Source organism: Perna viridis, chromosome 1 (genome assembly GCF_037379345.1).
Source record: "Perna viridis isolate PV_CMFRI_1.1 ecotype Kerala chromosome 1, ASM3737934v1, whole genome shotgun sequence".
In the NCBI taxonomy this organism is placed as follows: Eukaryota; Metazoa; Mollusca; class Bivalvia; order Mytilida; family Mytilidae; genus Perna; species Perna viridis.
The window spans coordinates 970,739-984,907 of record NC_142445.1 but is presented as its reverse complement, the minus strand read 5'-3'; the positions used below and the strand labels follow the sequence as shown (position 1 = coordinate 984,907).

At 33.8% G+C, this 14,169-nt stretch overlaps 1 protein-coding gene and 1 long non-coding RNA gene across 3 annotated transcripts in view; one reads left to right on the top strand and one right to left on the bottom strand.

The window, feature by feature from the left end:
• The window catches only part of LOC148626774 (hepatocyte growth factor receptor-like), a 53,620-nt gene that overhangs the window by 3,087 nt on the left and 36,364 nt on the right, over positions 1-14,169 (bottom strand). For both annotated transcript variants that reach the window (XM_088588380.1, XM_088588460.1), the window contains 7 exons: positions 11,401-11,638; positions 9,564-9,743; positions 5,788-5,865; positions 4,591-4,769; positions 4,287-4,396; positions 3,448-3,607; positions 744-880 (listed from right to left, as the gene is read on the bottom strand). In XM_088588380.1, coding sequence (XP_088444506.1) covers positions 744-880; positions 3,448-3,607; positions 4,287-4,396; positions 4,591-4,769; positions 5,788-5,865; positions 9,564-9,743; positions 11,401-11,638 — 1,082 coding nt within the window. The remainder of the gene's footprint in view (positions 1-743; positions 881-3,447; positions 3,608-4,286; positions 4,397-4,590; positions 4,770-5,787; positions 5,866-9,563; positions 9,744-11,400; positions 11,639-14,169) is intronic.
• Positions 8,044-9,211, top strand: LOC148626776 (uncharacterized). The gene is made up of 3 exons (XR_015923696.1): positions 8,044-8,191; positions 8,609-8,677; positions 9,105-9,211. It is a non-coding gene; the product is annotated as an uncharacterized LOC148626776 (long non-coding RNA).

The window sequence follows — 14,169 nt, the reverse complement described above, 5'->3', positions numbered from 1 at the left end:
TTCTATTTTTAGCAAAGGCGGCAATGTTTTTAACCAATCAAAAATCCAAACGGTCACTTTGTTAAGGATACCCTAGAACAGAAAATACCAACTGTCATTAAATTCTCTAAAGTAGTTTGTCAGGAGAAGATTTTTGAAAGTAATAACATCAAAAACAGCAAAAATATCCAAAAAAGGCAATAACTCCTACATGGGTCAACAGATTTTTACCCAAATTTGACCATAGATAGATCTCATCATGCTAAATACTTTAACCTACGCCAAAATTTGGTTAATCTTGCGGATTTGGAGATAATTGCAAAAATCTGCTGTCTGACTCCTAAGTTCTATTTTTAGTAACAACGGCTATGTTTTTTCAACCGATTAAAAATCCAAACGGTCATTTTGTGCACGATACTCTAAGAAACAGTCAATATAAGTTTCATGCAAATCTATTCAGTAGTTTCAGAGGAGAAGAAGTTTGAAAAAATTGTTAACGACGACGACGACGGACGCCAAGTGATGGCTGATAAAAACATTTTGCTCGTATCTTAAATCCTACAATAAAATTATACTATGTGCACGTTATATTTTGTGATAGTGTAATATGATATGCGCACAAAATCCCAAAACATTATTTTCTTTGCATGTCCGTATCAGGGCGCCGTAAACAAAAAAGCAAACAAAACAAATCAAAATAATAAAACAAATGCAACAAAATCAAAAATAAGCAAATAAGGGTATATGTTTTAAGAAATACTAACAATTGAGGTGGGCAGAAGTTTGGCCGTTTAAGACGTCTGCCTGACTGCAAGTAATTCAGCATGTCCCAGTTATCGACATCTGCATATGGAGCTGCACCTCGAGTCATGAGTTCCCACATGACGACTCCAAAAGACCACTGGTAAAACAACAATAAAGTGTATGAATAATTGAAATTCCTGTTCCTATCCTTTGGATTTTATAAGTTTCTGCTGTAATCAAGATGTTTTATCATGCAAAATATGATAGAGTAATCAAGGGAATGTAGTTCTAGCGGTAATAAAAAAAAATGTAACCCAGGGACGAAGACCAGATATGGGAAACAGACATACACAACAAAGAATATAAAGTAAACAAAACAATTCATACCAGGTAACAAAAGCAAATGAGCAACTCGGACTCCACTAAAAACTAGAAGCATGAACCAGGTGCACCGGTAGGATAAGGACCATTGTTTTTCTAGAAACACCTGCGGAGTTGTTAATAAAAAGTCAAGTCCAGGATAGACGAAAGAGGAAAGGAAACTGTGACACATTGAACAAATCAGTTTTCATTGCGCAGATGTATACACCGTAAAGATCCACGAGTTCATGATGACGACCATAGAACTTCTGTAGTGATGACTTCAATCTTGTAGCAACATAACCCTGTTCCAGAAGCCTACTTGTTAGACGTCTAGCGCAATATGAAAAGTCTGAGTAATTTCGGCAAGCTCTGGTATAAAGTATGACTTGTGATATGATCACTCCATACGCAGGAATTTTTAAACGACAACATATTTGTTCAGTGTGGTGGACGCGTTTTTCAAAAAACGGTCGACATTCCAATGGGAACAAATTGTGCTCCTCTACTTGCTGACCTATTCCTTCAGTATCACGAGGCTGATTTTATGGCTGATCTGTTCCGAAAGAAAGAACACAGTTTAAATAGATCCTTTAACGTCGGTTTCCGCTATGTAGATGACCTATCATCGTTAAACAATCCTAATTTCGTGGATTTGATACATCGCATCTACCGCATAGAACTTGAGATAAAGGATACTACAGACACTGTGAAGTCAGCCTCATATCTTGACCTAAAATTAGAGATCGATGGTAAAGGAAAACTACAGACCAAACTATACGACAAACGCGTGGACTGTTCATTCCGTATTGTCAATTCCCTTCATCTGCTGCAACATCCCTTCGGCACTTAGAGTTTTCATATAACAACTCATATGTTATGCCAGAACTTTTTGTATCACACTAAACTTCTTTCATTTAGGCTTCTGAAACAGGGTTATGTTGGTACAAGATTGAAGTCATCATTACAGAAGTTTTATGGTCGTCATCGTGAACTCGTAGTGTAACCTTCTGCACCATGAAAACTGATTTGGTCAATGTGTCATAGTTTTCATTTCCTCTTTTGTCTACCCCGGACTTGACTTTCTATGACTCGGCCGGTGTTTCTAGAAAAGGAGAGGATGCTTACCCTACCGGTGCACCTGGTCCATGCTCCAAGCTTTTAGTGGAGTCCAAGTTCCTCATTTACTTTTGTTACTTTGTATATATTATTTTAGTTACTTCATGTTCTATGTTGTGTATGTCTGTTTTCCATGTCTGGTCTTTGTCTCTGGATTACATTCTTTTGATTACCGCTAGAATTTTGGTTCCCTTGAATACTTTTCCATTTATCTCAAATTACAAATATAGGATTTCAGTATCATTATTACGTATCTAAACATTGTTATCATTCAGCCAGAAAGTGTGAACTCGTACCGCCGTGACATCTATGGCAACACCGCCTGCACAAAGTACAGAGCCCTAGACCACTCGACCAGCTAGGCTATATAAAAATATAGCTTTCGCTGGCCAGATCAGAAATTTGACAGTTCTAACATTGTTTTTCGGACCCTTCTATGCTTACTTTGTCTTCCTTGTATCAATACATGTATAAAGATAACTACCCTGGAGACAATATCTTTGTTATTTGTCGCATATGTTGGTGATGAGCCATTTATCCAAGCCTTAAATTTAATAATATTTGGTCTTTTAATGAATTTTTCTGCGAGAAGGATTTTTCTGTCACTATCAAACCATGTGCACTTAAACAAAAATTGGAACTCATCTCCCGAATTACATAAATGACATTTTCTATTTTCTTTACTTATATTTTGCCAACGCCCCCTTTCAATGGGAAGGTGTTTATTCAAGGTTCTAAATCTAAAAGAGTAATAATATTTTTGTCAGCTGAAATTGTGAAATAGCTTGTTCATTCCAAAATAGTCTTTATATAATCTATAATTCAGAGATTTAGGTGAGTTCTTTGACAAATGATTAATTATCGCATGATATCTTATATCATCATCCTATGTCCAGTAATAGTAATGCTAATCCAAAATAATTCAATACGACTCTTTATTGACTAATGTTAGGATATTAGTCTGAATATGGTAAAAACTGCCCATACAATACAAAATACAAAAGTGCGCTAATACGGAATTTAGCCGTCCAATGCGGCTTTTACCCGTCCAAAACATCATATTGGCCAAGTTAGAAATTCATATTGGCCTAAGCCAATAAGGCGTATTGGAACAGTTAGTCAATAATAATATAATTGCGTAGGTTTTCCATCGGCTGAGTTATTGTTCCTCCGATGGAATACCATACGCAATTATACTATAGCAATGGTTCCCTACAGTTTTATGTTTCAATTACAGTTATTTACCACATCCGACTTTATGCCATATGTTCCATTTTCTAAACTTTCTGGTGCCATCCATTTGACTGGTAACATTTTTTTGTTGTCGCTACTGTAGTAATTTTTTGTGTAGATATCTCTTGCAAGCCCGAAGTCGGCTACTTTAGCGGTTTGTTCTTCATCAAGCCTGGCAACATGATAGTGATTAAAACGGCAAAATAAAACGAAATTAGATCGAGAAAATAACACAAGGATCTTTGATGAAGGAGGGAAAGATTACTCAATGAATAAGTAAATAAAAGTTAGCCCGGAGTATAGTTTGAGTAATCGTTCTTTGCATTACTTCTTATTACTAATGCCGACATGCTTATGTGTGGTGTATGGTAGAAAACGGAATATGTCGTTTCATCTAAAAGTGCTACTGAATTGAAGAGTAGTTTCACAGTTTGTTGAAATTCAAATGAAGGCTGCAATTTAGAAATCCTTTCCGCACCACTAATACAAAGGGGTCCAAAAACAAATATTTTGACAATTCGAGCAAAAGAAACATTTTTGAAAATATTCGAACAACTGTGCATTTTATTACAATTTTTCGTGCAAAAAAAACAAAACAAAGCAAAACAAAACAAAAATAAATAAAATAAAATAAAATAAAAAAAACAGGACGTTATTGAATGTTGAAGTCCTAGTAGAATTCATACCACATGCCGAGTACCTAATTATATAAAACATAAAGCAGTCTGATACCTGGTATTTTTATGAGTACTTTTCAATCATTGCTTTTTCAATATTGATGCTATAATTAGTATTTATTCGGACCTTGACAGTTTCATCTTTCGTATATTCTAGTATGATTATTTACTCACATACAATTTCTGGCCGCCAAGTCACGATGTACAAACTTAATTGTGCCTAGATACTCCATTCCTCTTCCAACATCCAGTCCAAATTTTACCAAGTCTTTTACCGTTGGTTTCTATTTTAAAAAATAAAGGTAGAATTATTGAACTCCCAATACAAGACGTCTAATGGTTATCTTTTAATACAAAAAATAAAATTACATTATGATATCACAGAAAAAGACAGGCATGGAAATCTACATATAGAGATAATCTTATTTATAATTATGGCAAAGTCAGTATTAGCCTATGGATATTATACATTACTTACATTCTCCTCATTACGTATGTAAGATAGCAGATCACCGTTGGCCATGAATGGCAATATTACCAGTGGGAATTCTCCTGATGCTACAGATATCCCGATCAGTGATAAAACGTTTGGATGTACAAAGTCTTTCATTATCATTGCTTCATCGAGGAAAGAATTCACATCTTGAGATCCAGCTTCTGTTAAAAAGTGAAGATTATTGTTAAAATCCTCACAAGAAGCAAACACTGATAGAAAAAAAATCATGGATAACTACGATTTAAATTTAAGCTCATGATAACTGTTTCAAACATTTTGTGTTAAAATCTTATAGGCAAAATAAGAACAGCCTTGTGAACAAAGACGAGATAAAACGGTGAGGTTTTGCGCTTTCATTGAAATACCAGTTGAGTTAATGTCATGTCAAGTATACAATTAGTTATACAAACGTCAGATTAGACTGATCTAGTGATTAATTACAATGAAGAGAATTGTTTCAGGTTTGTAATTGCTTTTGTTTCTTTAAAAAATGACTACTGATCATTGAATCTTTTGAATGAACCAGTTTATTAAAACATGGAGAGCCTGGAACATCGAAGCTAGTTATGACCACAGTAAAAAGAGTAATCAAGGGAACCAAGGTTATAGCGGTAATCAAAAGAATGTAATCAAGGGACAAAGACCAGACATGGAAAACAGACACACACAACAAAGAACATAAAATAACTAAAATCATACATACAACGTAACAAAAGCAAACGAGCAACTCGAATTCCTCTGAAAACTGGAAGCATGGACCAGGCGCACCGGTAGGGTAAGCGTCCTCTGCTTTTTCTACAAACACCCGCCGAGTTGCTCATAAAAAGTTAGGTCCGGGGTAGATAGAAGAGGACACTATGACACGTAGAACAAATCAGTTTTCATGGCGCAGATGGATACACCGTTACGTAAAGTATGACTTACGGAACATTATAATCTTTCCAGCAATTACAAATGAATTTAATAAAACTAATTTTAATTTAATTTTCTAATAATTTTGATGATTATATTCCACGATTAGAGCAATATCTCGTGTGTATTTATGAAACAAAATATTACACATGTTCTTATTAGCAATCCATTGTTTTAAGATTTAAAATATAATCGTTCACCTAAAGATATGCTTACAATTTGTTTCTATATGTTGGTTTCTTTTTCATTTAAGAAATTTAACCTTACTCAAAATGGTTTTTACGGCCACCGTCTTCTTTTCTCCTTTGTTCAGCAGGTAACCTTTGTAAACACATCCGAAATTACCTGAAAAGTATATAATACAATTCTTGTGTTGTATACTTATTTTGTCTGTATTTTCATTTGTTTGAATAGAAATATAAGATCTATATCTCAGTTGTTATGTATGTACATAAACATATTTTATTTCCAACCCTTTAAACTGTTAAAGACAGAAAACTTTAAATCAACGCTGCAACACAGCTATACATATCTTTTTAGAGACCTAGACTTATATCTGACATTGTGAAAAATAGTTTTAAGTCCAATTTGATGAAAAAATTACTTTGTTGAACTTTTTGATATACAGATTTGTCCAATTTTACTGTAAAGTGTTTCAACCGGCAAAGTAACTATCTGGATAGAGTATTACAGTCACTTCTTTATAAAATAACTGTTTTTGTTCGGAAGAGAACTTTTTGTGTGATAACCTTTGTATCATGACGATATGGACGGTTATATATCGGAACATGTTGTAGAAATGTTTGCAGAATATACATTGTCAGCGACATGACAAGAAAATGTCAATAACAAGAAAAGAATGGAGTGCAGCATTAGATAAAAATGGCAGGGATGATGCATTTCCATTTCACACACACACACACACACACACACACACACGTATTTTTATATACGTATTTTTTGTTCGCATTGTCTTGACTCGACGATCCGATACCCATTAAGTTTGCTGGGTGGCAGATTCCTTTAGACTATATATATATATATATATATATATATATATATATATATATATATATATATATATATATATATATATAAAGTCAAAAGGAATTTTCTAACCAGCAAACTTAAACTTGATAATTATATAAGTCTAAAGGATTGTACGACGATACCGATAAAGATTAACTGTCAATAAAATTGTTTACGTCACAGGTATTCACCTACTTAGATAGTGAGTTGTGTTCACAGACCATTATATATGCAAAATTTTCGTTCAACTAATTACCTTCTTCGGTCCCTTAAACAAAATGAGTGTGTAGGGAAGTAAATGGTCTGTGAACACTATGTAATTCCAATTTCAATGGGAACAAAATGTACTCCTCTACTTGCTGACCTATTCCTTCAGTTTCATGAGAGTGACTTTATAGCTGATCTGATCCAAAAGAAGGAACATCGTTTAGCTAGATTCTTTAATCTCAATTTCCGCTTTATAGATGCCGTATTTTCGTTAAACAATCCTAGTTTCGGGGATTTGATACATTGCATCTACCCCAAAGAACTTGAGATAAAGAATGCTACAGACACTGTGAAGTCAGCCTAATATCTTGGCCCACACTTAGAGATCGATGGTAAAGGAAAACTATCGACAAACTATACGACAAACGCGATGACCTTTCATTCCGTATTGTCAACTTTCCTTAAATCTGTGGCAACATCCCATCAGCATCTGCGAATGGTGTTTTCATATCACAACTCACTCGTTAAGCCAGAGCTTGTGGTAACTGCACAGACTTTGTGTATTGCTCTAGACCTCTTACAATTAGGCTTCTGGAACAGTGTTATAGTGCTACAAGATTGAAGTCATTACTAAAGAAGTTTTATGGTCGTCATCATTAACTCGTGGATCGTTACGGTGTATCCATCTGCACCATGAAATTGATTTGTTCAATGTGTTATATTTTTCAATTCTTTTTTTTGTCTACCCTGGACTTGACTTTTTATGAACAACTCGGCGGGTGTTTCTCGAAACGTTGAAAGAGTAATCAAGGAAGCTAAGGTTATTATGGTAATCAAAAGTATATAATCCAGGGACAAAGACCAGACATGGAAAACAGATATACACAACAAAGAACATAAAGTAACTAAAATCATACATACAAAGTAACAAAAGCAAATGAGCAACTCGGACTCCACTAAAAACTGGGAGCATGGACTAGGTGCACCGGTATGGTAAGCGTCCTCTTTCACTACAGGTGCACCTGGTCCATGCTCCAAATTTTTAGTGGAGTCCGAGCTGCTCATTTACTTATGTTACTTTGTATTATTGTGGCAGAGTGAAATGTTGATAGTTTATTGTGTTTTATATACTCATAACTGTTTTATATCTTTATTAATTATTTTACTGTTTTCTCTAATAAAAATCATTAAAACAATCAATGCTTACTTAGTATCTGTCTCTAGTACTTTCTATATAACACTATATAAGGATTAGTCTATATCTACTATATCTATAGGTCAGTTTATGGGTCATTGGTTTTGAGCGGGAATATTTCTTTTGTTCTGGGCACTCTATTGAAAACTATTGAAGAAGGAAGCCATAATTTATTTTCTTTGAACTTCAACATAATTTGACTAAATCTAAGTCTATGGAAGATTTGATAATGCAATGAAGGTCAGTTTCTTTCCTTACAATAACAATTACCTTAATAGTCATTTTAATCATTGTTTATTAATTTACAATATTTGATTGATTGATTGGTGTGTAAAATATGTGTGATCCTGAGAATGAATGCTAAAACCTTATAAACAGATATAGATAAAGTATGAATAACTAATAATCGATAACAGTAATATAGAGGTAATAATAATATTATATTTTTTGTAAATAAAATAATAAAATGGTTAAAATCCAAACTTGTGTACTTAAACTTATAAGTAATATTGAGGTGTTACAGACAACAGTATAACAATTTATAAACTTAAAAATACTTAAAAGATAAATTGTTTATTAAATATTCTAAATCAAGGGAAATAACTACGTTTTCATATTTTTAACACATTAGTTATTATTTTAATATTGTTCCTTCAGGTGGAATAAACAGCTTATGTAATAATTGTACTGTCCCTGGAAAACGAGGCCTCTTGCACCTCATACGAGGTATGTTTATGTGCATTGTTCACATTTTGTATCAAATGTAATGTCATTGTATTGTCTTTGTATTGTCGTGTCTAAAAAAGCTAAATGTCTTGCTTAATTATTTCGACTTATTTTATGTTTCATATTTTTCAAGTAAATCGTACAGCAATTCTGCCGTTTTGCTGTTATATATATATATAAATATATATGTGCAGAGTATTATAAAGATGCATTCTCAAAGATGTGCATACTAAAATATAGTATTGATGTGCTTATATTGATCAGAATGCATTAAACTCATTTTGATAACTAGATATAGTAAAGATATAGAGTTTCGTAATTTTAATGGTGAAGATAGGAAATAATATGTCTTTCCTATGCATAATATGTATGTAACGCAATTTTAATCGTGTAGCTTGTTACTTAATTATTGTAATTATTATTTCAGGGCCTTTTTCGTTTGTAAAACATATCCACATATGATGAAATAAAGAACCCTGACACTCAGATTACTTGTTTATTTTATTGGGAATTTTGGACCAATTTTACATTATTATTTTGGTTATTTTATGTTATTTGTCCCTAGATAACATTTTTTTTCATTTCTGCTACAGTCTTGGTTATTGATTATTCTGTTATAGAGAAACACGATGTGCAGATCTTGAACTTTGTGTAAAAATATCAATCTAAAAATGACAAAATATTTTGCTCATTTTATAATTTAGTATTGTGTATTAACATCTTTATTGGTATCGTTGTCTTTCGACTTATAGTTTTTTGTTTGTGCAGCATCGTCATGACTCGACGATCCAATACCCATTAAGTTTATATATATATGTACATGCTACTTTTTCAGATTATTTAAACTTACCAGTCTTCCTTACTGATTTAACATCTAAAAACTTACCGTGTCCTATATCTTCTCCTAGCTCAACTAAATCCCTTTCAATATAAATGTTTTGTTGTTTCAACATATCGGTTATTTCACAAGCATCAAAAGCTGTTTTGAGATTTTCTCCACCGGTTGCACCATCTATAAATGGCTTTCTTTCTTGATCTTCTGGTCTGACATACCTGTTGACATTTTCTGAGACACCAATAAGAGAAATGATTAAATTTAAGAAGCACCCAAACAGAAGAACAAGTAGTGGCATAACGATCCAGACCCTTGCCCAAAACGTGAAAACAGGAAACAGAGACATTACATATAGGTAATATAGAAAAATGGAAAAAAAATAACATAAAAATTGAAGACAAGAAAAACAATACAGGACAGTTAGGTTTAAGACAGACGCAGACGAGTACTTATTTTATAATACATTCGAAATTTCATTGGTAAAATAGTTGTCAATTCATATATAGATCTGCTCTAAATGGATGGGAATCTTTACCAACAAACAAAATACTTAAATAAAGCTATTTAAAGTGACTCCTTAAGATACCGATTAATTTAACGTCAATAAATAAGTCCAAGAAACAGAGAAAGGGAAAAAATAAATGGATAAGAATAAGGTAAATGAAACAAAAGGAGAGCAACAAATTTACGGATGGATAAGGTCAATGAAACAGAGAAAGGAACCACAAATTCACGGATAAGGTCAATGAAGCAGAAAAAGGGGCAACAAATTCACGGATGGAGAAGGTCAATGAAATAGAGAAAGGAACTACAAATTCACGGATAAGGTAAATGAAAAAGAAAAAGAACAAAATTACGGATGGATAAGTCAATAAAAAAGAGAAAGGAACCAATGAAACTGAAACAGAGAAAGGAGCAACAAATTCACGGATAGATAAGGTCAATGAAACAGAGAAAGGAGCAACAAATTCACGGAAAGATAATGTCAATGAAACAGAGAAAGGAGCAACAAATTCACGGATAGATAAGGTCAATGAAACAGAGAAAGGAACCACAAATTCACGGATAAGGTCAATGAAGCAGAAAAAGGGGCAACAAATTCACGGATGGAGAAGGTCAATGAAATAGAGAAAGGAACTACAAATTCACGGATAAGGTAAATGAAAAAGAAAAAGAACAAAATTACGGATGGATAAGTCAATGAAAAAGAGAAAGGAACCAATGAAACTGAAACAGAGAAAGGAGCAACAAATTCACGGATAGATAAGGTCAATGAAACAGAGAAAGGAGCAACAAATTCACGGAAAGATAATGTCAATGAAACAGAGAAAGGAGCAACAAATTCACGGATAGATAAGGTCAATGAAACAGAGAAAGGAACCACAAATTAACGGATAAGGTCAATGAAACAGAGAAAGGAACAACAAATTCACGGATGGATAAGGTCAATGAAAGAGAGAAAGGATCCACAAATTAACGGTTTAGGTCAATGAAACAGAGAAAGGAGCAACGAATTCACGGATGGATTAGTTCAATGAAACAATGGAAGGAACAACAAACTAATGGGTAGAGAGTAAAGAACAAAATGAAGAAGAAATCTATCAAACTCATTGATGATGGATTAAAAGTAATACACAAACAATGGGCTCTAAAACCAGGTGCGCCGGTTTATTTGTCTGTCTTGTATACCTGGATTTTATTTTGTTTTTTTTTTTTGTTTGGTTATTTGATATTTTAATGTCGTTTTTCATTATTCATCAATTAACGATTGACGGTTTTATAGTCTGCCCTATCGACGATCTCAGTACGAAAAGGTATGTTATAAAACATGGAAGCAGCATTTGATTTAATGTTTCAAATAAATTCTTTCTAATTGTTATCTACCTACCGTTATTATCCTCTTGGTCACGTGTTTCAGGGTGATACGCAATCGACCAATCAGTTATCTTCTTCCGAAACATTCCGAGATGCTTACTCTTCATCACCACCACAACAATAGCGATACAAATTACAAAAATACTAAGTACAACTGCTACAGGTATTATAAGTTTCTTGTAACGGCTATATTCGACATGTTCAAATTTAATATGACCAATCTTTGATTTCCAGTTACTACCAGCAGACACCTGCAACATTTGATTATATATTGCAATGAACTTTTCTGAAACGGAAAACTTATTTTTAAGGCAGATCATACCCAATAATTTCCTTTCATTTTCCTTATTTTTTCTCCGAGATGATACTAACAAACAATACTTTCGAATTCAATTTAAAACATACATATAACCAAATTTGATTCAATGTTTTTCATAAAGTTCTGTATTGTTTATATATAAATAGAGTCGTCACATTTTGAGTCGTTAGTACAATATTGATTTGCTGTGACATGTATCGTTTGTTTGATCCTCTATCCTACATAACAACACCTAGATGAGGTGCCCCGTACTACTATACATCGTGCACTATGTTACAGCCCTAGAGTAATCCTACGAGAAGGAATGACGCGTCCAGCGAAAGCTATTTTTTGTATAGCCTGGCTGGCCGAGTGGTCAAGGGCGCTGGACTTTGTGCAAGCGGTGTTGCCATAGATGTCACAGCTGTACGAGTTCGAGTCTCGCAGAGGGAACAACCAAACATTTGCTTTGCAAATTATACAGTTCCAGAATCGTTGGAAAATTTATACACACACACACACACATATGTATATATATATATATAAGGGTCTGAAAAATACCCAATGATGTTATAAGTTTACGTTATCTTCCCAGTATCACTTTGATAGAGCAGAAGATGATAAAATTTCCTTTGAATATTTCGGATAACTGATATCCTTCTTCTTCAGCATAAAGCTTCTAAAACTTTATGAGCATAAAACTCACAAAGTTCACGATCAAAACAGATTCAGAAGCTGAATCAATATTTATTTTTAATAAATGTTTATACACAAATACACTGTTTCCAGAGTTACATGTATACATGTATGTAATTAGGTTTATTGGAGTATTATAATTTGGTACGTGAGTGCACATCACGGATATCCATCCCGTGGAGGTAATTTTAGCAGGAAACTTTCATGTAGGCAGCAGTTTTAGGTCACGTGATTTAGGAAGGGTCAGTGATGATGTAAGAATCTTGATGATGCTGACGTTTTGTTTCATGACAAGTTTTTGAGACCCACCCTCCCATCCCTTTGTATAGCTTGATACATTTGATTGCTACATGTATGTATGTATAGGTATGTAAAAATTTTGCAGTAGTTTTCTCATCATTGCGGATCTTTACTTAACTGTTGATACCAATGTGTGGTTTTTTTTGGGTTTTTTTCTGTTTTTGTGTGTGTGCATAATATATGTTTGAAGTGATGAGTTATTATCAAATTAATATTGGGGCTACTAGTGATTTTGTGGTAAATATTTTTGTTATATTAGGCCTGCTGGGCTCCCCAGGCTCCAGTTCAGTTTGCTAAGATTACATTGTACCTGCTGGGTTCCCCCAGGTATTCAAAATGTCATTTTCTAAATTCTTATTTGTTAATTACAGATCTACATCACATGTATCTCCTGGGCTCCCCCCAGATACTATGTAAAAGTACCTGCCGTGCTCCCCCCAGGTATTTCAATTCAAAGTTCATTAAGGAAATTTTCTAGTGCATGTAAATATATCTGCTGGGCTCCTCCCAGAAACAATGTTAGGGTCACCTGCCGGGCTCCCCCCAGGTGTTGGTAAGGCACATAAATTTCTTGGCGGGAAATTTTTATCCCCAATTCATATTGCAAAGTTTTTCTGTTAAGCCTGCTGGGTCCCCCAGGCTTCAGTTCATTTGGCTAAGATTACAATGTACCTGCTGAGCTCCCCCCAGGCACATACATTTCTTGGCGGGAAATTTTTTATCCCCAATTCATCTTGCAAAAGTCTTTCTGTTAAGCCTGCTGGGTCCCCCAGGCTTCAGTTCATTTGGCTAAGATTACAATGTACCTGCTGAGCTCCCCCCAGGCACATACATTTCTTGGCGGGAAATTTTTTATCCCCAATTCATCTTGCAAAAGTCTTTCTGTTAAGCCTGCTGGGCTCCCCCCAGGCTTCAGTTCATTTGGCTAAGATTACAATGTACCTGCTGGGCTTCAAAAAAGTCAAAATATAGTAGTACGGCATATTGATATATAGCATGTAGTGCTGTACCAACCTTAGACCAAGAAAAAATAATCCATTTTTAGGTCTTGGTCTAAGGCTGGTACAGCACTACATGCTATACATCAATACGCCGTACTACTATATTTTGATTTTTTTAAATTGTTTTCCACAGTTAATTTTTATTTTTAATTTTGATAAAAGATATATAGGGATTAATGATTTTCTCCAAAAGAAATAAAATAAAGATAAAACTGGCCTATTTTTATTTAAAAAACAATTCTACTATTTATTGTTTTGTGTCAACTTTTGTACAAATGAAGTTGAATTAAAGCTTAAACATTAAGAACAGATTTGATCCCGATTAAGAAATATTATACATCGTTGTTTCTTTATAAAAATTGGCACGCCTAAATACAAATATATAGTTCTTAGCAGAGATTACTCATACTTCGTAAAACAATGATTCCAAATTATCTTTCAAATATACAGAAGAAGATGTTATCAAATGCTGGAATTTTTTATCGAC